The 20,450-nt window shown below is 62.9% G+C and overlaps 2 protein-coding genes across 3 annotated transcripts; one reads left to right on the top strand and one right to left on the bottom strand.

Moving 5' to 3' along the window:
* Nucleotides 1-252: 252 nt before the first annotated feature.
* On the top strand, nt 253-7,560 carry PHOSPHO1 (phosphoethanolamine/phosphocholine phosphatase 1). Of its 2 annotated transcripts, XM_064733848.1 has the most exons (4): nt 253-401; nt 4,550-4,618; nt 6,657-7,461; nt 7,530-7,560. In XM_064733848.1, the coding sequence occupies exons 2-3, from the start codon at nt 4,574-4,576 to the stop codon at nt 7,410-7,412; spliced, it is 801 nt and encodes a 266-aa protein (XP_064589918.1). In that variant the 5' UTR covers nt 253-401; nt 4,550-4,573; the 3' UTR covers nt 7,413-7,461; nt 7,530-7,560. The 2 variants fall into 2 exon arrangements, with proteins under 2 accessions (XP_064589918.1, XP_064589917.1); XM_064733847.1 differs by having other exon boundaries at nt 6,657-7,538.
* Nucleotides 7,561-9,756: 2,196 nt separating this feature from the next.
* On the bottom strand, nt 9,757-18,997 carry ABI3 (ABI family member 3). Its single transcript, XM_064733849.1, has 9 exons — nt 18,870-18,997; nt 17,099-17,266; nt 15,783-15,959; nt 13,867-13,952; nt 12,502-12,597; nt 11,862-11,960; nt 11,238-11,341; nt 11,024-11,145; nt 9,757-10,706 (listed from the first exon to the last, which is right to left on the bottom strand). Exons 1-8 carry the CDS (start codon nt 18,984-18,986, stop codon nt 11,027-11,029), a joined length of 966 nt encoding a protein of 321 aa, XP_064589919.1. The 5' UTR covers nt 18,987-18,997; the 3' UTR covers nt 9,757-10,706; nt 11,024-11,026.
* Between the last annotated feature and the right edge of the window lie 1,453 nt (nt 18,998-20,450).

The raw sequence follows: 20,450 nt of genomic DNA on the forward strand, positions 1-20,450 counted from the left end.
GCCCAGACGGGCTCGGTTCCACAAGCCCGGAGCGGGCGCGGGGGGGGCACCGCGGTTTTTGTTGCTTTTTCCCGATTTGGCAACTTTGGGCAGCTCCCCCCGCCCCTCGGAAAGAGGGCGCGGCCTGAGCTGGCCCCGCCCCTCCGCGGCGGGGAAGCTGCGCCGCCATTGGCCGCGCGGGCGATGACGTCGGCGCACTGCAGCGGCTCCGCGCGGCCCCGGTGGCGTCGCTTTAAAGGGGCCGCGCTCGCGGCAGCGCCGGCGGCGGCACCGGCCCCGAACCGGCCCCGAACCGGCCCCGGAGCGGCCCCGGAGCGGCCCCGAGCCCGGGCTGCCCCCGCGCTGCCCCCGCACTCTCCGGCACCGGGGCGGGCCGGGCGCTCCCGGCAGGTTCCGACCCGGTAAGGAGCGAGAGGCGGCACCGCGGCGGTACCGGGAGATGCCGGATCCGCAACGGCTGCTGCCGGTACCGGCGGGTGTCCCCCCGGCTGGACCCTGCCGGGATCGGATGGTGCCGGTACCGGGGGTCCCCACCCGGCGGGATCCTGCGGGAGCCGAGAGGATGGTGCCGGTACCGGGGGGTGCCGGTAACGTTGGACCTGCCGGTACCGGGGCGGCTCCTGCCGGTACAGGGGGGTCCGGTTTCGGTTGGACCCTGCCGTGACTGGGGCTGATGGTGCCGGTACCGGGGCGGTCCCCACCCGGTTGGACCCTGCCGGTACCGCTGCGGCTGCTGCCGGTACCGGGAGGTGCCACCGGGGCACGGAGCGGCCGCGATTCAGCCCCGCCGGTACCGGGAGGAGCCGCGGAGCTCGGGGAGGGGCCGTGCCGGTACCGGAGCCGCTGCCAGCCCGGTGGCACCGGGGGATCCCCGGCGGGATCCGGGACCGGGGCTGGATCCCCCGAACCGCCGCGTTCGGGGCCGAACCGGGGCTGCGGTAACGCCGCAATTCCCGGCAGGAAAAACAAACCCGGGAAAGCCGGAGCAGCCCCGTTACCCGAGGTGACCCGGAGCGCTCCGCCCGAGCCCGAGCCCGGGAATTCGGGGGGAACCCGGGGCTGGCGGGACCCGCTCCGAGCGCTCCTTACCGGGAATTCCCGTTAATTCCCGTTAATTCCCGCATTTCCTGCTCTTTCGGGTTTAATTCCAGCGGCGGCGGGATCGTGTCCCGGTCCCGGTTCTCTCCCCGCTCGGTTTCCCGGGAATTCCGCCCCGGAGCTGGAGCTCGCTCCAGGGCAGGAGTTGGGTCGGAGTTCGGTAAAAACCCGAACGTTCCGCGCACCAAAATTTGGGGTTAAAAACCTCCGGACCGGGCACGGGCAGAGAGCGCCGGGGGCGGAATTCTCCGGTATCCCGGCACTTCCCGGCTCCGGGAACGCTCCCGGTACCGGCGCTTCCAGGGCCGGCAATTCCCGGTCCCGGCTCCCCGGTCCCGCTCCTCTCCGGTTTCGGTGCCGGTTTCGGGGCACCGGGAGGGCGCGGGCGGCTCCGGCCCCTCCTCGCTCGGTTCCGGGCACAGAAATCCCCAAAACCCCGAAACCGGGGCACGAACGGCACCGGGAAACGATCCCGGCATTTCCCGGCGCTTTCCCTCCCGCAGCCCGAGCTCGGGGAGGTGAAACCTCGATCCCTGAGCCATTTTCCCGTTTTCCCGTTTGTTTCCCGTCCCTCCGGCTCCGCTTTTTTTGGGGGAAAACGCGGCTGCTTCGCTTCCCAGGGGAGCCCCTTTTATTTACGGGAAGGCGCTCGCGGCTCCCCCATCCCGCACCGAAATTCGGGATTTTTTCCCGCCGGGATTTCACTTCCCTTTGCTTCATCCTGCACCAAAATCTGGGATTTTCTTCCGCCGGGATTTCCTTTTCTTCACCCCCATCCCGCACCGAAATTCGGGATTTTCTCCCACCGGGATTTCCTTCTTCTGCCCATTCCGCACCAAATCTGGGATTTCTCCACCGGATTTTCTTCCTCTCCCCAATCCCGCACCGAAATTCGGGATTTTCTCCCACCGGGATTTCCCTTCCTTCTGCCCCATCCCGCACCAAAATCTGGGATTTTCTCCCGCCGGGATTTCCTTTTCTTCACCCCCATCCCGCACCGAAATTCGGGATTTTCTCCTAGCGGGATTCCCTTTCCTTTGCCCAATCCCGCACCAAAATCTGGGTTTTTCTCCCGCCGGGATTTCCTTTTCTTCTCCCCAATCCCGCACCAAAATTCGGGATTTTCTCCCACCGGGATTTCCTTTCCCTCTCCCCAATCCCGCACCGAAATTCGGGATTTTCTCCCACCGGGATTTCCTTTCCCTCTCCCCAATCCCGCACCAAAATCTGGGATTTTTCTCCCGCCGGGATTTCCTTTCCCTCTCCCCAATCCCGCACCGAAATTCGGGATTTTCTCCCACCGGGATTTCCCTTCCTTCTGCCCCATTGGGAATTGCAGACCTCTGGTTGAGCTCTGCATTGTTGGGGTGGGATTTCTTTGCCCAAATCCCGAGGATTTTGGGGTTTTTTGGGATGCCCGGAGTCCCCCCAGCCCTCAGAGGATTTAAATCCCGAAATAACCCACGGGAACTCAGTCCCCAGACAATCCTGGCTCCGGTTCTGGGGCCTGTTTTGATCCCATTTATCGCGGGTTTGGGACAGGTTTGGGGCCGGGTTTGGGGTGAGTTTGGGACAGTTTTGGGGCGGTTTGGGCGTTTTGGGGCATTGGTTTTGGGACAGGTTTGGGCTGATTTGGGACAGATTTGGGGCTGTTTTTGGGACAGGTTTGGGCTGGTTTTGGACAGGTTTGGGGCTGTTTTGGGCGGTTTGGTGGTTTGGCAGGTTTGGCTGTTTTGGGACAGGTTTGGGGCTGTTTTGGACAGGTTTGGGCTGGTTTGGGGCGGTTTTGGGCGGTTTTGGGACAGGTTTGGGCTGTTTTGGGACTGGGTTTTGGGGCATGTTTTGGGACAGGTTTGGGGCCGGTTTTTGGGGCAGGTTTGGGGGTGGTTTTGGGACAGTTTTGGGGCGGGTTTGGAGCCGTTTTTGGGGCAGGTTTGGGACAGGTTTGGGGCTGGTTTTGGGGCGGTTTTGGGACAGGTTTGGGGCTGGTTTTTGGGACAGGTTTGGGGCTGTTTTGGGGGTGGGTTTGGGACAGGTTTGGGGCTGTTTTTGGGACAGGTTTGGGGCTGATTTTGGGACAGGTTTGGGGCTGTTTTTGGGACAGGTTTGGGGCTGTTTTTGGGACAGGTTTGGGGCTGATTTTGGGACAGGTTTGGGGCTGTTTTGGGGCAGGTTTGGGGCTGTTTTGGGGCCGTTTTTGGGGAGCAGCTCCTGCAGCCGCATCTGGGGATGCTCCCAGCTCCTGCCCCTGGAACTTTTCCCACCCCACAACCCCCAATTTCTCGGGCCCAGAGGTTTTTTTGGGGCACTTTCACTCCCCGTGCCCACCCCAACGTCCCCAATGTCCCCAGGGCTCTGTCCCCCCCTCCCTCCCAGCCCCACAGACCCTCCCTGAGCCTTCATCCCCAGTTATTTCCTCGCTGCTGGCAGTGACCAAGCAGTGACCAAAATTCCAGTTCCTCTTTCCTGTTCAATCCCATTTTTTTTTTCCCTTTGGAAGCCGCTCCCAGCCCAGGCTGTGGCGTTTTTTGGCTCCAGATCCTGTCTGTAAATAAACCCTGCAGTTCTGATGGGCTTTTTTTAGCAAATAAACACGCAGCGTGCGGCTCCAAGGCCTCACAAAAAAGGGATTTTTCCACAATTTCCAGCCCGGGTTCCACCCCGGGCTCCGTTTCCCTGTGCCAGGTGCCGCAGGGTTTCTGTTCCAGCCGAGTCACGGATGGAGTTTGTGCCCAAAATAGCCGGGAGCGGGCAGGGATCCAGCGCAATGCCCACAAATCACCTTCCACAGAGCCCCGCGATCCTCCCGGCCCGGCAATTCCCCCATTTCCAGCCGCAAAGTGAATTTTGGGGAGGGTTCCCTCGCCGGGGACCACCAGGGGTCGGCAGAATTCCGCTTTGGTTTCATTCCCGGAGAATTTCTGCGTTTAGGAATTACCCTGGGAGAAAATCGGGGTGGGGGGGTGGAGCAGGGCCCTTTTCCTTTTTCCCCTTTCCTTTCCTTTTTCCTTTCCTTTTTCCTTTCCTTTTCCCTTTCCTTTTTCCTTTCCTTTTCCTTTCCCTTTCCTTTCCCTTTCCTTTCCCTTTCCCTTTCCCTTTCCCTTTCCCTTTCTCCTTTTCCCTTTCCCTTTCCCTTCTTCCCTTTCCCTTTCCCTTTCCCTTCTTCCCTTCCTTCCCTTTCCTTCCTTTCCCTTTCCCTTTCCCTTTCTTTCCTTCTTCCTTTCCTTTCCTTTCCTTTCCTTTCCTTTCCTTTCCTTTCTTCCTTTCCTTTCCTTTCCTTTCCTTTCCTTCCTTCCTTTCTTCCTTTTCCTTTTTCACTGTTTTTCTCTTCCCGTTTTTATTTCCCCGCCGTTCCCTCGTGGTTTTATTCTCCCCTCGTTCCCCCAGCCTGGGCAGAAGCTCCGGGGCTCGGGAATTGCCCGGGATTGACGGCATTCCCTCTTTCCCGCAGCCCTGGGCCCGGGATGGTGCCAGCATGAGGAGGTGCTGCCAGGCCGTGGGGCTGCCATGCCTGTTTAAGGTCAGTGCCACCGTGCCCAGGCCACCGCTGCCACCTCGGGGGCTCCCCGAGTTCCACAATTCCGGAATTCCACCCCGGAGCGGCCGGGAAGGGCTCATGGTTTGGGGTTCATGGAATGAATGGGATCCCCAGGATGGCCCAGCCCTGCTGGACACCCCAAAATCCACCCCGGGCACCCCTTGGGAACGGGAACATTGCCCGGCTTGTTCCGCCCTCTGGGGGAGGAATGGTCCCCAAAGTGCCCCCTGGACCCCTCAGGCTGTCACCGCTGTCCCAGAGGTGGCTCAGGAGCGGGCAGGGCTGTCCCTCTGTCCCTCCTGTCCCTCTGTCCCTCTGTCCCTCTGTCCCTCCTGTCCCTCTGTCCCAGCTGTCCCCGGTGTCCCCCCCTGTCCCAGAGGTGGCTCAGGAGGACCGGGCTGTCCCTCTGTCCCTCCTGTCCCTCTGTCCCTCTGTCCGAGCTGTCCCCGGTGTCCCCCCCTGTCCCAGAGGTGGCACAGGAGGGCCGGGCTGTGCTGTCCCTCTGTCCCTCTGTCCCTCTGTCCCTCCTGTCCCTCTGTCCCAGCTGTCCCCGGTGTCCCCCCCTGTCCCAGAGGTGGCTCAGGAGGACAGGGCTGTCCCTCTGTCCCTCTGTCCCTCTGTCCCTCTGTCCCTCCTGTCCCTCTGTCCCAGCTGTCCCAGAGGTGGCTCAGGAGGGCCGGGCTGTGCTGTCCCCTCCAGGTGTCCCCCCCAGGTGTCCCCCCTGTCCCCGCCCGTGTGTCCCCGGTCCGAGCCCGCCCCGGCTGATCCCGGAGCTTTTCCCCGGCCGGAAATCGCTGATCCGGGCGCGCTGTCCCCTCCCGGCACAGTGACCGCGGTGCCCTCGGGCCCGGATTAGCCCCGGGCCGATCCCGATCCCGTTCTGGGCAGGATGAGGCTTTGGGGCCGGCCTGGCACGGGATTAACCCGGCCCGGCCCGGGGCCGGCGGGGTTTGTCCTGCCTGGCAGCGACGGGAACGGACGGTGACAACAAACCCCAGCGTCCGTCTGTCCTGTACCCCAATAACAGCAGGGTCTGTCCCAGTAAGAGTGGGGTCTGTCTGTCTGTCCCGCGTCCCAATGACAGCAGAGTCTGTGTGTCCTACAGCCCAATGACAGTGGGGTCTGTCCATCCCACACCCCACTGACACCGCTGTCTGTCTGTCCATCCCACGCCCCAATGACAATGGGGTCTGTCCCATCCCCTAATAACACCAGGTTCTGTCCATCCCACCCCCGAATAACACTGCTGTCTTTCTGTCTGTCCATCCCACCCCCCAGTAACACCGGTGTCTGTCTGTTTGTCTGTCTGTCCATCCCACACCCCAATGACACCAGTGTCCATCCCACCCCCCAGTAACACCAGTGTCTGTCTGTCTGTCTGTCCATCCCACACCCCAATAACACCGCTGTCTGTCTGTCTGTCTGTCCACACATCCCCACCCAGTAACACCGTGTCGTCTGTCTGTCCATCCCACACCCCAATAACATCCGTTGTCTTCATCCCACCCCCATAACACCGGTTCTGTCCGTCTGTCTGTCCATCCCACCCCTGAATAACACTGCTGTCTGTCTGTCTGTCTGTCTGTCCATCCCACCCCGAATAACACTGCTGTCTGTCTGTCTGTCTGTCTGTCCATCCCACCCCCAATAACACCTGCTGTCTGTCTGTCGTCGTCATCCCACCCCCCCAATAACACCGCTGTCTGTCTGTCTGTCTGTCCATCCCACCCCTGAATAACACCGCTGTCTGTCTGTCTGTCTGTCCATCCCACCCCCCAGTAACACCGGTGTCTGTCTGTCTGTCCATCCCACCCCCAATAACACCGCTGTCTGTCTGTCTGTCTGTCCATCCCACCCCCCAATAACACCGCTGTCTGTCTGTCTGTCTGTCCATCGCACGCCCCAGTAACACCGCTGTCCTGTCTGTCTGTCCATCCCACCCCTCAGTAACACCGGTGTCTGTCTGTCCATCCCACGCCCCAGTAACGCCGCGTTCTGTCCGTCTGTCCGTCCCGCGCAGGGCGTGGGCATGGCCGGCCCGCGGGCGCCGCCGCGTTTCCTGCTGGTGTTTGACTTTGACGAGACCATCGTGGACGAGAACAGCGACGACTCGGTGGTGCGGGGCCGGGCGCTGCCGGAGCGGCTGCGGCACAGCCCGGCGGCCGGCGGCTACAACGAGCACATGCGGCGCGTGCTGGCCTTCCTGGGCGAGCAGGGCGTGCGCCCGGCCGAGCTGCGCGCCGCCTACGAGCGCATCCCGCTGGCGCCGGGCATGGCCGAGCTCTTCCAGCTGCTCTCCAAGCACCAGGAGCTCTTGGAGATGGTGCTCATCTCCGACGCCAACACCTTCGGCATCGAGGCCAAGCTGCGCGCGGCCGGCGCCCGCTCGCTCTTCCGCAAGGTGTTCAGCAACCCGGCCAGCCTGGACCGGCGCGGCGTGCTCACGCTGGGGCCCTACCACAGCCACAAGTGCCTGCGCTGCCCGGCCAACATGTGCAAGGCCAAGATCCTGGCCGAGTACCTGGCCGAGCGGGCGCGCGAGGACGTCGAGTTCCAGCGCGTGCTCTACGTGGGCGACGGCGCCAACGACTTCTGCCCGGCCGGGACGCTGACGGCGGCGGACGTGGCGTTCCCCAGGAAGGGCTACCCCATGCACAGGCTGATCCAGGAGAGCCAGGAGAAGCAGCCGGGCGCGTTCCGGGCCGCCGTGGTGCCCTGGGAGTCGGCGGTGGAGGTGGCGCGGTACCTGCAGGAGCTGCTGCGCAAGAAGTGCTGAGCGAGGGAGGCGGCTCCGGGCACGGCTCCGTTCTGGGATGTTCCTCTGCCTTTCCCGGCTCCATTCCCGGGATGTTCCTCTGCCTTTCCTGGCTCCATTCCTGGGATGTTCTTCTGCCTTTCCCGGGATGTTCTCCCGCCTTTCCCGGCTCCATTCCCGGGATGTTCTCCTGCCCTTCCCAGCTCTGTTCCCAGCTCCGGGCCTGGCCCCGCTCCTGGGATGTTCTCCTGCCTTTCCCGGGATGTTCTCCCACCTTTCCCAGCTCCGTTCCTGGGATGTTCCTCTGCCTTTCCTGGCTCCATTCCCGGGATGTTCCTCTGCCTTTCCCGGCCCCGCTCCCGGCTCCAGGCCTGGCTCCGTTCCCGGGATGTTCTCCCACTTTTCCCGGCCCCGTTCCCGGGATGTTCCTCTGCCTTTCCCGGCTCCGTTCCCAGCTCCGGGCCCAGCCCCATTCCCAGGATGTTCCTCTGCCTTTCCCGGCTCCGTTCCCAGCTCCGGGCCCAGCCCCATTCCCGGGATGTTCTCCCTCCTTTCCCAGCCCTATTCCCGCCCAGTGAAGCACTTTCTGCCAGCCCTGGCCCTGCCCGGCCCCTGCGCCCTTTGCCCACCTGAGGGGGGTTTCTGGTGCAGTTTTGCTTCCTCCCCCTTTTGACCTCAAAAGAATTCCTAAATTTCAGCAGCCGGGATCCCCGCGGGCTGGGCACGTCCTCGCTCCTGCCATCCTCCCCTGGCCCTGGGCTCTGATCCCACTGGGAATTCCATCTGGGAAATCCCTGATCCCACTGGGAATTCCACCTGGGAAATCCCTGATCCCACTGGGAATTCTGGATGGGAAATCCCTGCTCCCTGGGCTCCTGATCCCATTGGGAATTCTGGATGGGAAATCCCTGCTCGCTGGGCTCCCGATCCATTGGGAATTCTGGCTGGGAAATCCCTGATCCCACTGGGAATTCTGGATGGGAAATCCCTGATCCCTGGGCTCCCGATCCCATTGGGAATTCCACATGGGAAATCCCTGATCCCACTGGGAATTCTGCATGGGAAATCCCTGCTCCCTGGGCTCCTGATTCCATTGGGAATGGGAAATCCCTGCGCGCTGGGCTCCTCTCCTGCTCCTGATCCCACTGGGAATTCCATCTGGGAAATCCCTGCTCGCTGGGTTCCTGATTCCATTGGGAATTCTGGATGGGAAATCCCTGATCCCAATGGGAATTCTGGCTGGGAAATCCCTGATCCCACTGGGAATTCCATCTGGGAAATCCCTGATCCCACTGGGAATTCTGGTTGGGAAATCCCTGCTTGCTGGGCTCCTGATCCCATTGGGAATTCTGGCTGGGAAATCCCTGATCCCACTGGGAATTCCACCTGGGAAATCCCTGATCCCATTGGGAATTCTGGCTGGGAAATCCCTGATCCCACTGGGAATTCTGGAAATCCCTGCTCGATGGGCTCCTCTCCTGCTCCTGATCCCATTGGGAATTCCACATGGGAAATCCCTGATCCCACTGGGAATTCTGCATGGGAAATCCCTGCTCACTGGGCTCCTGATCCCATTGGGAATTCTGGCTGGGAAATCCCTGATCCCACTGGGAATTCTGCATGGGAAATCCCTGCTCGCTGGGCTCCCGATCCATTGGGAATTCTGGCTGGGAAATCCCTGATCCCACTGGGAATTCTGCATGGGAAATCCCTGCTCCCTGGGCTCCCGATCCCATTGGGAATTCCATTTGGGAAATCCCTGATCCCACTGGGAATTCTGGATGGGAAATCCCTGCTCCCTGGGCTCCTGATCCCACTGGGAATTCCACCCGGGAAATCCCTGATCCCACTGGGAATTCCACATGGGAAATCCCTGATCCCATTGGGAATTCCATCTGGGAAATCCCTGATCCCACTGGGAATTCTGCATGGGAAATCCCTGCTCGCTGGGCTCCCGATCCATTGGGAATTCCACCTGGGAACTCCCGGATCCTGCGGGGCCCCTCCTGCCCCAGGGAGGGTCAATCCCCCTGACCTGGGCACCCCCGAGGTGCCCCAATCCCCCCGGGGTCACTTCTGGGTCCCCAGAGGCCAAACCTCCCCTCCCTCCACCGCAGTGTTAATTAATTAATTCCCCCTTCTAATTGCACTCTGCAGGGCCACCTCCAGGGGTTGGCTCCTCCTGGATCTATCCCGGGTTTATCCCGGGTTTATCCGCAGCCTTACCGGCCCCCGAGGGCGGCCCCGGCTCCCCCGAACCCGGCAGGAATCGACCAAAGCAGCCCCGAGTTTGTTCCTCCTCCCTCGGACTGTGCGGAACTCAAAGCCATGGAATTAAAGACACAAATGTGTGTGAGACGGACAGAGCTCTGTATTGCGGACGGACAGACAGACAGACAGACAGACAGACAGGAGCCTGGCCGGGACACAGCTCTGAGCTGCACCGAGGGGGCTCCTGCTCTGGATCCTGCTCTGGATCCTGATCCTCGGGCCCTGGAGATTGGGGGATGGCGCTGGAGCGGCAGGGTGGGCAGGGGATGGACAGGGGATGGACAGGGGATGGACAGGGGATGGACAGGGGATGGACAGGGGATGGACAGGGGATGGAGAGGGGATGGACAGGGGACACTCTGGGATGGGGTTTTGGAGCTGGAGCACCCCTGGAGCAGCAAGGTAGGGTTGGGGATGGACAGAGGATGGACAGGGGATGGACAGGGGATGGACAGGGGATGGACAGGGGATGGACAGGGGATGGACAGGGGATGGACAGGGCATGGACAGGGGATGGACAGGGGATGGACAGGGGATGGACAGGGGATGGACAGGGGATGGACAGGGCATGGACAGGGGATGGACAGGGGTGGAATTTTGGAGCTGGAGCATCCCTGGAGCAGCAGGGTGGGACAGGGGATGGACAGGGGATGGACAGGGGATGGACAGAGGATGGACAGGGGATGGACAGGGGATGGACAGGGGATGGACAGGGGTGGGGTTTTGGGGCTGGAGCATCCCTGGAGCCCACGGGGACAGCGAGCTCTGCTCTGTGCCCAGGGTCCTGTTCTGGGTTGGGATCCAGGACTGGGATCCAGGGTTGGGATCCAGGACTGGGATCCAGAGCTGGGATCCAGGGCTGGGATGCAGGGTTGGGATCCAGAGCTGGGATCCAGAGTTGGGATCCAGCACAGGGATCCAGAGCTGCCCCCAGGATCAGCTCCCTCCCTGCCGCGTTCCCAGCTCGGTGTCCTCGGTGTCCTCCTGCCGCGGGTCAGGGAGCAGGGACACCACTGCGGGATGGGGACACGGACACGGAGCCACCTATGGGGGACAGGGGACAGGGACATGGAGCCACATCTGGGGACAGGGACATGGAGCCACCTCAGGGCACAGGGGACAGGAGCGGCTGTGGCACCACTGGGCATGGCAGGGGCTGGGCCAGGGGACCCAGGGGGTTTGGGACCCTCTGTAAGGGTTTTGGGACCCCCTGTACCCCTCCCCAGGGGTTCGGGACCCCTGTACCTCCTACAGGGGTTTGGGACCCCCTGTGCCCCTCCCCAGGGGTTCGGGACCCCTGTACCTCCTACAGGGATTTGGGACCCCCTGTGCCCCTCCCCAGGGGTTCGGGACCCCTGTACCTCCTACAGGAAGCTCTGCGGGGCCCACGGGGGCTCCTCTGCGTCCGGGGGCGGTGGCAGGGCCAGGTCCCCAAAGTCCGGCTCAGCCGGGGGCGGCGGCGGCAGCTCGAGGTCATCGGGGGCTGCCAAACCCCAAAAGGGGCGAGGGGATCAGGAGGGACAGGGATGGGGCACATGCTGCCCCCCGTGCCCCTGTCACCCCCCGGGCACTCACCTGGGGGCGGGAGCTCCGGCGGGGGCACGGCCAGGTGGGCAGGGGGAGTGGGCAGCAGGTGCCCAGGGAGGGGCGGCGGAGGGGGGATGGCAGTGCCAGGCGGGAGTGGCACCACAGGAGGGGACGGTGCCATCGGGGGTGGCCCTGGTGGGGACAGTGCCATTGGGGGTGGCCCCACAGGAGGGTACGGTGCCATTGGGGGTGGCACAGAAAGGGACGGTGCCATTGGGGGGCACAGGAAGGGACGGTGCCATCGGGGGTGGCACAGGAGGGGACAGTGCCATCGGGAGTGGCACAGGAAGGGACGGTGCCATTGGGGGTGGCACCACAGGAAGGGACGGTGCCATCGGGGGTGGCACAGGAGGGGACGGTGCCATTGGGGGTGGCACAGGAAGGGACGGTGCCATCGGGGGTGGCACAGGAGGGGACGGTGCCATCGGGGATGGCCCTGGTGGGGACGGTGCCATCGGGGATGGCACCACAGGAGGGGACGGTGCCATCGGGGGTGGCACAGGAGGGGACGGTGCCATCGGGGATGGCACCACAGGAGGGGACGGTGCCATCGGGGGTGGCCCTGGTGGGGACAGTGCCATTGGGGGTGGCACAGGAGGGGACGGTGCCATCGGGGGTGGCACAGGAAGGGACGGTGCCATCGGGGGTGGCCCTGGCAGTGGTGGCGGGGCAGGAATTCCGTCCCCAGGAGGTGCCAGGGTCCCGCTGGAGCTGTGGGGAAGGAGCAGGGTCAGGGTGGGGGTCCCTGTGTGTGTCCCCACCCTGAGCACAGGCAGTGACCCGTGCCAGGACAAGGTGGCACCGTGTGGCATCTGCAGCTGGGCAAACCCTTCCCCACCCTGTGCCCCATTTCCTATAATTCCCATAATTTCTATAATTTCCCATTATTTCCCATCATAATTTCCCATTATTTCCCATAAATTCCCATTATTTCCCACAATTTCCCATCATAATTTCCCATAATTTCCCATTATTTCACATCATTCCAATCATTCCCATAATTTCCCATTATTTCCCATCATTCCCATAATTTTCCATCATAATTTCCCATTATTTCCCACAGTTTCCCATTATTTCCCATCATCATTTCCCACTGTTCCCCCTCTCCCTAAAGGACATCCTTGCCCTGCCAGGGCAGCAAATGCCCCAAACCCCGTTTTTCCCCCCAATCCCCGTTTTCCCCCCAAACCCTGTTTTCCCCCAAAACCCCATTTTTTCCCCCAAACCCCGGGCGCGGGAGCCGCCCCGGTACCTGGGGGGCAGCGGGGAGGAGCCGCAGGAGCCGCTCGGGAGCTTCCCCGCGGGAACCACGGGCGGCTGCACCGGCTCGGGGACACGGCTGCTCCTCCTGAGGGGATCAGTGGGGTCCGTGGGGTCAGTGGGATCAACAGGTTGGGATCAGTGGGATCAATGGGATCCATGGGATCAATGGGATCAATGGGTTGGGATCAATGGGATCAGTGGGATAGAATCAATGGGATCCATGGGATTGATGGGATCAATGGGATCAGTGGGATCAATGGGTTGGGATCTGTGGGATCAGTGGGATCCATGGTATCAGTGGGATCAATGGGTTGGGATCAATGGGATCAGTGGGATCAATGGTATCAGTGGGATCAATGGGTTGGGATCAATGGGATTATTGGGATCAGTGGGATCAATGGGATCAATGGGATCAATGGGTTGGGATCAGTGGGATCAGTGGGATCCATGGGATCAATGGGTTGGGATCAATGGGATCAGTGGGATCAACGGGATCATTGGGATCAATGGGATCGGTGGGACCAATGGGTTGGGATCAGTGGGATCAATGGGATCCATGGGATCAGTGGTATCAATGGGTTGGGATCAGGGGATCAATGAGTTGGGATCAGTGGGATCAGTGGGATCAGTGGGATCAATGGGATCAATGGGTTGGGATCATTGGGATCAATGGGATCATTGGGATCAATGGGATTATATTGGGATCAGTGGGATCAATGGGATTGATGGGATGGGATCAATAGGATCAGTGGGATCGATGGGATCAATGAGATTGATGTGATGGGATCGATGGGATCAATGGAATGGGATGGGATCAGTGGGATAGAATCAATGGGATCCATGGGATTGATGGGATCAATGGGATCAATGGGATGGGGTCGATGGGATGGGATAGAATCATTGGGATCAATGGGATCAATGAAACAGGATGGGATCAGTGGAATGGGATCAATGGGATCAATGAGATCCACGGGATCAGTGGGACGGGATCAGTGGGGTGGGATCAGTGGGTTGGAATGGGATCAATGGGTTCCATAGGATCAATGGGATGGGGTCGATGGGATGGGATAGAATCATTGGGATCAATGGGATCAATGAGATCCACGGGATCAGTGGGTTGGAATGGGATCAATGGGTTCCATGGGATGGGACAGGATGGCATGGGTTGGGATCAATGGGATGGGATCCATGGGATCAATGGAATCCATGGGATAGGATGGGATGGGACCAATGGGATGGGATCCATGGGATCAATGGGATCAATGGGTTGGGACGGAAGGAGGTGGGACCCCAACAGAGCCCACCCTCACCCACGTGCCCCCGCCCCTTGGTGACCCAGCAGTCCCAGTCTCACCCCAGCGTCCCCGCAGCCTGGGCCGAGGAGGATTTGGTGCTTTTGCGAGCCAGGGTGCCGGTGCGGGACAGCTGCGTGCTGGTGTCCTGTGACACGGGACACACGGACATGGGGACACACGGACATGGGGACACACGGACACGGGGACACGGGGACAGACAGACACATGGACACACGGACATGGGGACACACGGACATGGGGACACAGGGACATGGGGACAGACAGACACATGGACATGGGGACACACGGACATGGGGACACACGGACATGGGGACACGGGGACACACGGACATATGGACACGGGGACACACAGACACATGGACACACGGACACAGGGACACACGGACACAGGGACACATGGACACAGGGACAGACAGACACATGGACACACAGACATGGGGACACACGGACACGGGGACACACGGACACGGGGACACGGGGACACACGGACACATGGACACGGGGACACACAGACACATGGACACACGGACACAGGGACACACAGACACAGGGACACACAGACATGGGGACATACGGACATGGGGACAGGGGGACACATGGACATGGAGACACACAGACATGGGGACACACAGACACGGGGACACACGGACACGGGGACACACGGACACACGGACATGGGGACACGGGGACACACGGACACAGGGACACACAGACACAGGGACACACGGACACAGGGACACACGGACACAGGGACACACGGACACAGGGACACACGGACACAGGGACACACAGACATGGGGACACACAGACACATGTGGGTGCCATGTGGGGCCCGAGCAAGAGGCGCCGGGGGCTGCGGGAGGCACCGGGGCGGCCCCGAGGCGGCGGCGGCACCGTGGGAACCGCGGCAGCGCCTGCCCCGAGGCCTCCGTGGGGTTTCCGGTGTGGGGGAGGATCCGTGGGGCTCAGAGGAAACTGAACCCTCCTGCGGGGGATTTCTGCACTGGGGGAGGATCTGTGGGGCTGGGAGGCCTCCAGAACCCTTTTGTGGGCGCCTTTCAGGGCTTGGAAAGGCTCCACGGGGCTCTGGGGCTCCCAAACCCCTCCTGTGGGGATTTCTGCAGTGGGGCAGGATCTGTGGGGCTCCCAAACCCCTCCTGTGGGGGTTTTCTGAGGTAGGGAAGGAACCCCAAAATCCCAACCTGGAACCAATAAAATCCAACCTGGAACCCCAAAATTCATCCCAAGAAGCCCAAAATCCAACCTGGAACTCTGAAATTTGGGAACCCCAAAAATCCATCCCAGGGACCCCAAATCCCAACCTGGAACCAATAAAATCCAACCTGAGATGTAGAAACACCTGGAACCCCAAAATCCATCCCAGGGGAAGGATCTCTGGGGCTCCCAAACCCCTCCTGTGGGGATTTCTGCAGTGGGGAGGATCTGTGGGGCTCCCAAACCCCTCCTTGTGGGGGATTTCTGAGGTAGGGAAGGATCTCTGGGGCTCCCAAACCCCTCCTGTGGGGATTTCTGCAGTGGGGCAGGATCTGTGGGGCTCCCAAACCCCTCTTGTGGGGGTTTTCTAAGGTAGGGAAGGATCTCTGGGGTTCTGAGGCTCCCAAACCCCTCCTGTGGGGATTTCTGAGGTAGGGAAGGATCTCAGGGGCTCCCAAACCCCTCCTGTGGGGGATTTCTGAGGTAGGGAAGGATCTCTGGGGCTCCCAAACCCCTCCTGTGGGGGATTTCTGAGGTAGGGAAGGATCTCCGGGGTTCTGAGGCTCCCAAACCCCTCCCGTGGGGTTTCCAGAGCTGGCAAAGCCCCTGTGGGGTGCGAGGCCCCCAAAGCTGAGCGGGCACGGACAGACCCCAGTTCTCCATGGAGGAGGGCTCAGAGCCACCCGTGCCCCCCTCAGGGGACACCAGGGACCGATGGATGCCACCCAAGGGCCCCCACCTTGACCCCGTGGCCCACGCCGTCCAGCACGCTGAAGTTGAGGGGTCTCCGGTAGTAGGGCTCCAGCACGGGGGGCTCCGGCGGGGGCAGAACCTTCTGGAAGCTCAGGCACCTCCTGGTGACGGTCAGGGCGCCGATCTCGCGCCGCGACACCTTCTCCTTGTGGATGTCCACGCTCTGCCGAGGTGACACTGTCCCCAAAGTGCCACCTGGGCTCTCCCCCCTGCCCCCGGGTGCCACAGGGCCCCTCAGCAGTGTCCCCAAGCTCGGGGTGACCACAGGACCCCTCAGCAGTGTCCCCAAGCTCAGGGTGCCCAGAGGACCCCTCAGCAGTGTCCCCAAGCTCAGAGTGACCACAGGACCCCTCAGCAGTGTCCCCAAGCTCGGGGTGCCCACAGGGCCCTGCAGCAGTGTCCCCAAGTTTGGGGTGACCACAGGACCCCTCAGCAGTGTCCCCAAGCTCGGGGTGCCCACAGGACCCCTCAGCAGTGTCACCAAGCTCTGGGTGACCACAGGACCCCTCAGCAGTGTCCCCAAGCTCCGGGTGCCCACAGGACCCCTCAGCAGTGTCCCCAAGCTCTCTGTGCCCACAGGACCCCTCAGCAGTGTCCCCAAGCTCAGAGTGACCACAGGGCCCCTCAGCAGTGTCCCCAAGCTCTGGGTGCCCACAGGGCCCCTCAGCAGTGTCCCCAAGCAGTGTCCCCAAGCTCAGAGTGCCCACAGGACCCCTCAGCAGTGTCCCCAAGCTCGGGGTGACCACAGGACCCCTCAGCAGTGTCCCCAAACTCCAGGACCCCACAGGGCCCCTCAGCAGTGTCCCCAAGCTCAGAGTGCCCACAGGACCCCTCAGCAGTGTCCCCAAGCTCAGAGTGCCCACAGGACCCCTCAGCAGTGTCCCCAAGCCCTGGGTGCCCACAGGACCCCTCAGCAGTGTCCCCAAGCTCGGGGTGCCCACAGGACCCCTCAGCAGTGTCCCCAAGCCCTGGGTGCCCACAGGACCCCTCAGCAGTGTCCCCAAGCTCGGGGTGCCCACAGGACCCTGCAGCAGTGTCCCCAAACTCCGGGACCCCACAGGACCCCTCAGCAGTGTCCCCAAGGCCAGGCCCCAGCACGGGGACAGTGTGACAGCCAGGCCCCAGCACTCTGAGCTCCCACTCGCAGATTTGGGGACACTTTGGGCCGGGCAGGTGTGACAGGGAAAGCCCCGAGGCCATTCCTGGGGCTGGCTCTGCACTCCCAGCGCTCGGGGGCTCCGCAGCCCCTCGGAGCCGCCCACAGCCCCTGTCCCCGTCCCCTCCCGGTGCCCTCGGTCCCACCTGTGCCACGCAGGTGACATCGGCCTCCAGCTGGCGCAGCTGGGCCGCCTGCAGGTCCATGAGGCGCAGGAAGGCGCGGGCCAGGCTGCTGACCTGGTAGGTGACACTGGCCAGGGACTGCGTGCTCAGCGCCATCGTCTCCTGCAGCGCCCGCCGCTTGTCGCCGGCCTGCGGGGACACAGCCCGGGGCCGTGGGACGAGAAATCACCGCCCGAACCCCCGAGGGGTTTCCTTCTGCTTTCCAAATGCCTCAACTTCCCCCGGGCCCGGCGGCGGGGGTGCGGGAATGAGGGCCCGGGATTGCACCGGGAATGAGGGCCCGGGATCCCACCGGGAATGAGGGCCCGGGATCCCACCGGGAATGAGGGCCCGGGATTCCACCGGGAATGAGGGCCTGGGATCCCACCGGGAATGAGGGCCCGGGATCCCACCGGGAATGAGGGCCCGGGATTGCACCGGGAATGAGGGCCCGGGATTGCACCGGGAATGAGGGCCCGGGATCCCACCGGGAATGAGGGCCTGGGATCCCACCGGGATTCCACTGGGAATGAGGGCCCGGGATCCCACCGGGAATGAGGGCCCGGGATTGCACCGGGAATGAGGGCCCGGAATCCCCCGGAATGAGGGCCCGGGATTCCTGCCGGGAATGAGGGCCCGGGATTGCACTGGGAATGAGGGCCCGGGATCCCACCGGGAATGAGGGCCCGGGGGCTCCGGGGGTCACCGAGTGCCCGGCTCAGCCTCGGGACAGCCCTGGGGAGGGGACAGCCAGAGACAGGGCCCGCGTGTGGCACGGCCGGGGGGGCAGCGGCAGTGCTGGGGCTCTGAGCCGTGCCAGGGCCGTGCCAGGGTTTGCTCTGAGCCGTGCTGAGCCGTGCCGGGGCTGTGCCAGGGCTCTGAACCGTGCCGGGGTTTGCTCTGAACCATGCCGGGGTTTGCTCTGAACCATGCCGGGGTTTGCTCTGAGCCGTGCTGAGCCGTGCCGGGGCCGTGCCAGGGCTCTGAACCGTGCCGGGGTTTGCTCTCAGCCCTGCCGGGGCTCGGCTCCCAGAATAGCTCCGCTCATTTCCCCTCGGTTCTGCCCCGCCGGCTCCGGGCCCCGCGATGGCGGAGCGGCCTCAGGGCCGGCAGGAGCCACGGCCCGGCCCCGGTGGGCTCACCGGGGGAGCCCTGCCCGGCTGGGAGGGACAAAATGGGCATTTTCCTCCTGATTCCATCTCCTAAACTTGGTGGGCCAGGCAGGGAGCAGGAGGAGGAGGAGGATAAGGAGGACAAGGAGGATGGGGATGAGGAAGACAAGGAGGATGAGGAGAAGGAGGATGAGGATGAAGAGGAGGAGGATGAGGAGGACAAGGGGAATGGGGATGGGGACGGGGATGGGGATGGGGATGAGGATAAGGAGGACAAGGGGGACGGGGATGGGGATGAGAAGGATGAGGATGAGAATGGGGATGGGGTGAGGATGAGGATGAGGACACCAGCACAGCTTCACGCTTGCCCTGCACGCACAGGTGCCACCTCCCAGCCCCTGTGACCCCCACCTGTCCCCAGCCCCCTCCCAAGGCTTCTCCAGCGTTACCAACCCCCCCAGAGAGCCCCCCCTGCCCCCCAAAGCCCCCGGGCGCTGCCGGGGGGGGCACAGGAGCAGCCGGGGCACCCAGCGGGGAGCGGCGGGACCGGAGCCAGGGGATGCTCGGGGCAGCCGGGCCCGCTCCAGCATCGCCCCCGGCCCGGTTCAGCCCAGCCCGGCCCGGCACGGCCCGGCCCTCACCTGCAGGTAGTTGCTGTGGCAGTACTCGGCCACCCTGAGCAGGTTCCCGTGCTGCTCCCGCAGCCGCTCCCGGCCCGCGGGGATCTCGCTCAGCCGCAGCCGCTCCAGCTCCGACATCGCCCCGGTCCCGTCCCAGCCCCGGCCCCGGTCCCGGCCCCACTTCCTCCCGGGCGCGATTTGAAGGCGCTGCCGGTGCTGACGCAGGGCCCGCGGGCGCCGCGGTGTCCCCGTTCCCCCCCGGGACTCCCCGCCCTGCCCGGGACAGGCGGGGACCAGCGGGGAGGATGGGAAGGGTGTGAGTCTCGGGAACCGGGAGGCAGCGCCGGGAGGAGCCCACGGGGATCCCGAACCCAGAAGGATGCAGACCCCAAAATTATGCAGACCCCTAAAGGATCCCGACCCTAGAAGGATCTCGACCCCAAAGGGACCCTGACCCCAAAGGATCCAGACTCCAGAAGGATGCAGATCCCAGAACGATGCAGACCCAAAAATGATCCCGACCCCAGAAGGATCCCGATTCCACAAGGATGCAGACCCCAGAAGCATCCAGACCCCAAAAGGATGTAGATCCCAAAAGGATCCAGACACTGAAAGGATCCAGAACCTGAAAGGATCCAGACCCAAGAAGGATCCTGAACCTAAAAGGATCCTGACCCTAGAAGGATCCCAACCCCAAAGGGACCCTGACCCCAAAAGGATCCAGAGCCTGAAAGGATCCTGACCCCAGAAGGATCCTGACCCCAAAAGGATCCCGATTCCACAAGGATGCAGACCCCAGAAGCATCCAGACCCCAAAAGGATGTAGATCCCAAAAGGATCCAGACACTGAAAGGATCCAGAACCTAAAAGGATCCCAACCCTACAATCACCCTGACCCCCATCTGTGCCACCGGTGAGCCCCGGTGAGCCCCAGTGATCCCCGGTGAGCCCCGATGATCCCCGGTGAGCCCCTGTCAGGGCACAGCGCGTCCTTGGCCCGGCCCGTTCCCATCCCCGCAGGAAATTCCCGCTCGGGAAGCCCCGGCGGCCCCGGCTCCGCTCCCGCCCCGCCCCAGGTGCTGCCCCGGCGCCTCCCGGGCTCCGGCCCAGCCCCGGCCCGGCCCTTCCTGAGCCCGTCCCGAGGGAAGTGATGGATTTCCTGCGATCCCGCTCCGAGCGGCACCGGCGGCTCCCGAACCGACCCCCGAACAAACCGGGGGGAACCGCCGGGACCCCCGGGGTCAGTCCTGGGGTCATTCCCAGGGTCATTCCCCGGGTCAGCCCTGGGGTCATTCCTGGGGTCAGTCCTAGGGGTCAGTGCTGGGCTCATTCCCAGGGGTCACTCCCGGGGTCATTCCCAGCAGTCACTCCTGGGGTCACTCCTGTGGTCACTTCCATGGTCACTCCCAGTGGTCACTCCTGGAGTCACTCCCAGGGTCATTCCAGGGGTCACTCCCAGGGTCATTCCAAGGGTCATTCCCAGGGGTCACTCTCAGTGGTCACTCCCGAGTTCACTCCTGGGGTTACTCTCAGTGGTCACTCCCAGGGTCATTCCCGAGGTCACTCCTGGGTGGTCACTCCCATGGTCACTCCTGGGGTTAC

The sequence above is a fragment of the Zonotrichia leucophrys genome, chromosome 27 (assembly GCF_028769735.1).
Source record: "Zonotrichia leucophrys gambelii isolate GWCS_2022_RI chromosome 27, RI_Zleu_2.0, whole genome shotgun sequence".
In the NCBI taxonomy this organism is placed as follows: Eukaryota; Metazoa; Chordata; class Aves; order Passeriformes; family Passerellidae; genus Zonotrichia; species Zonotrichia leucophrys.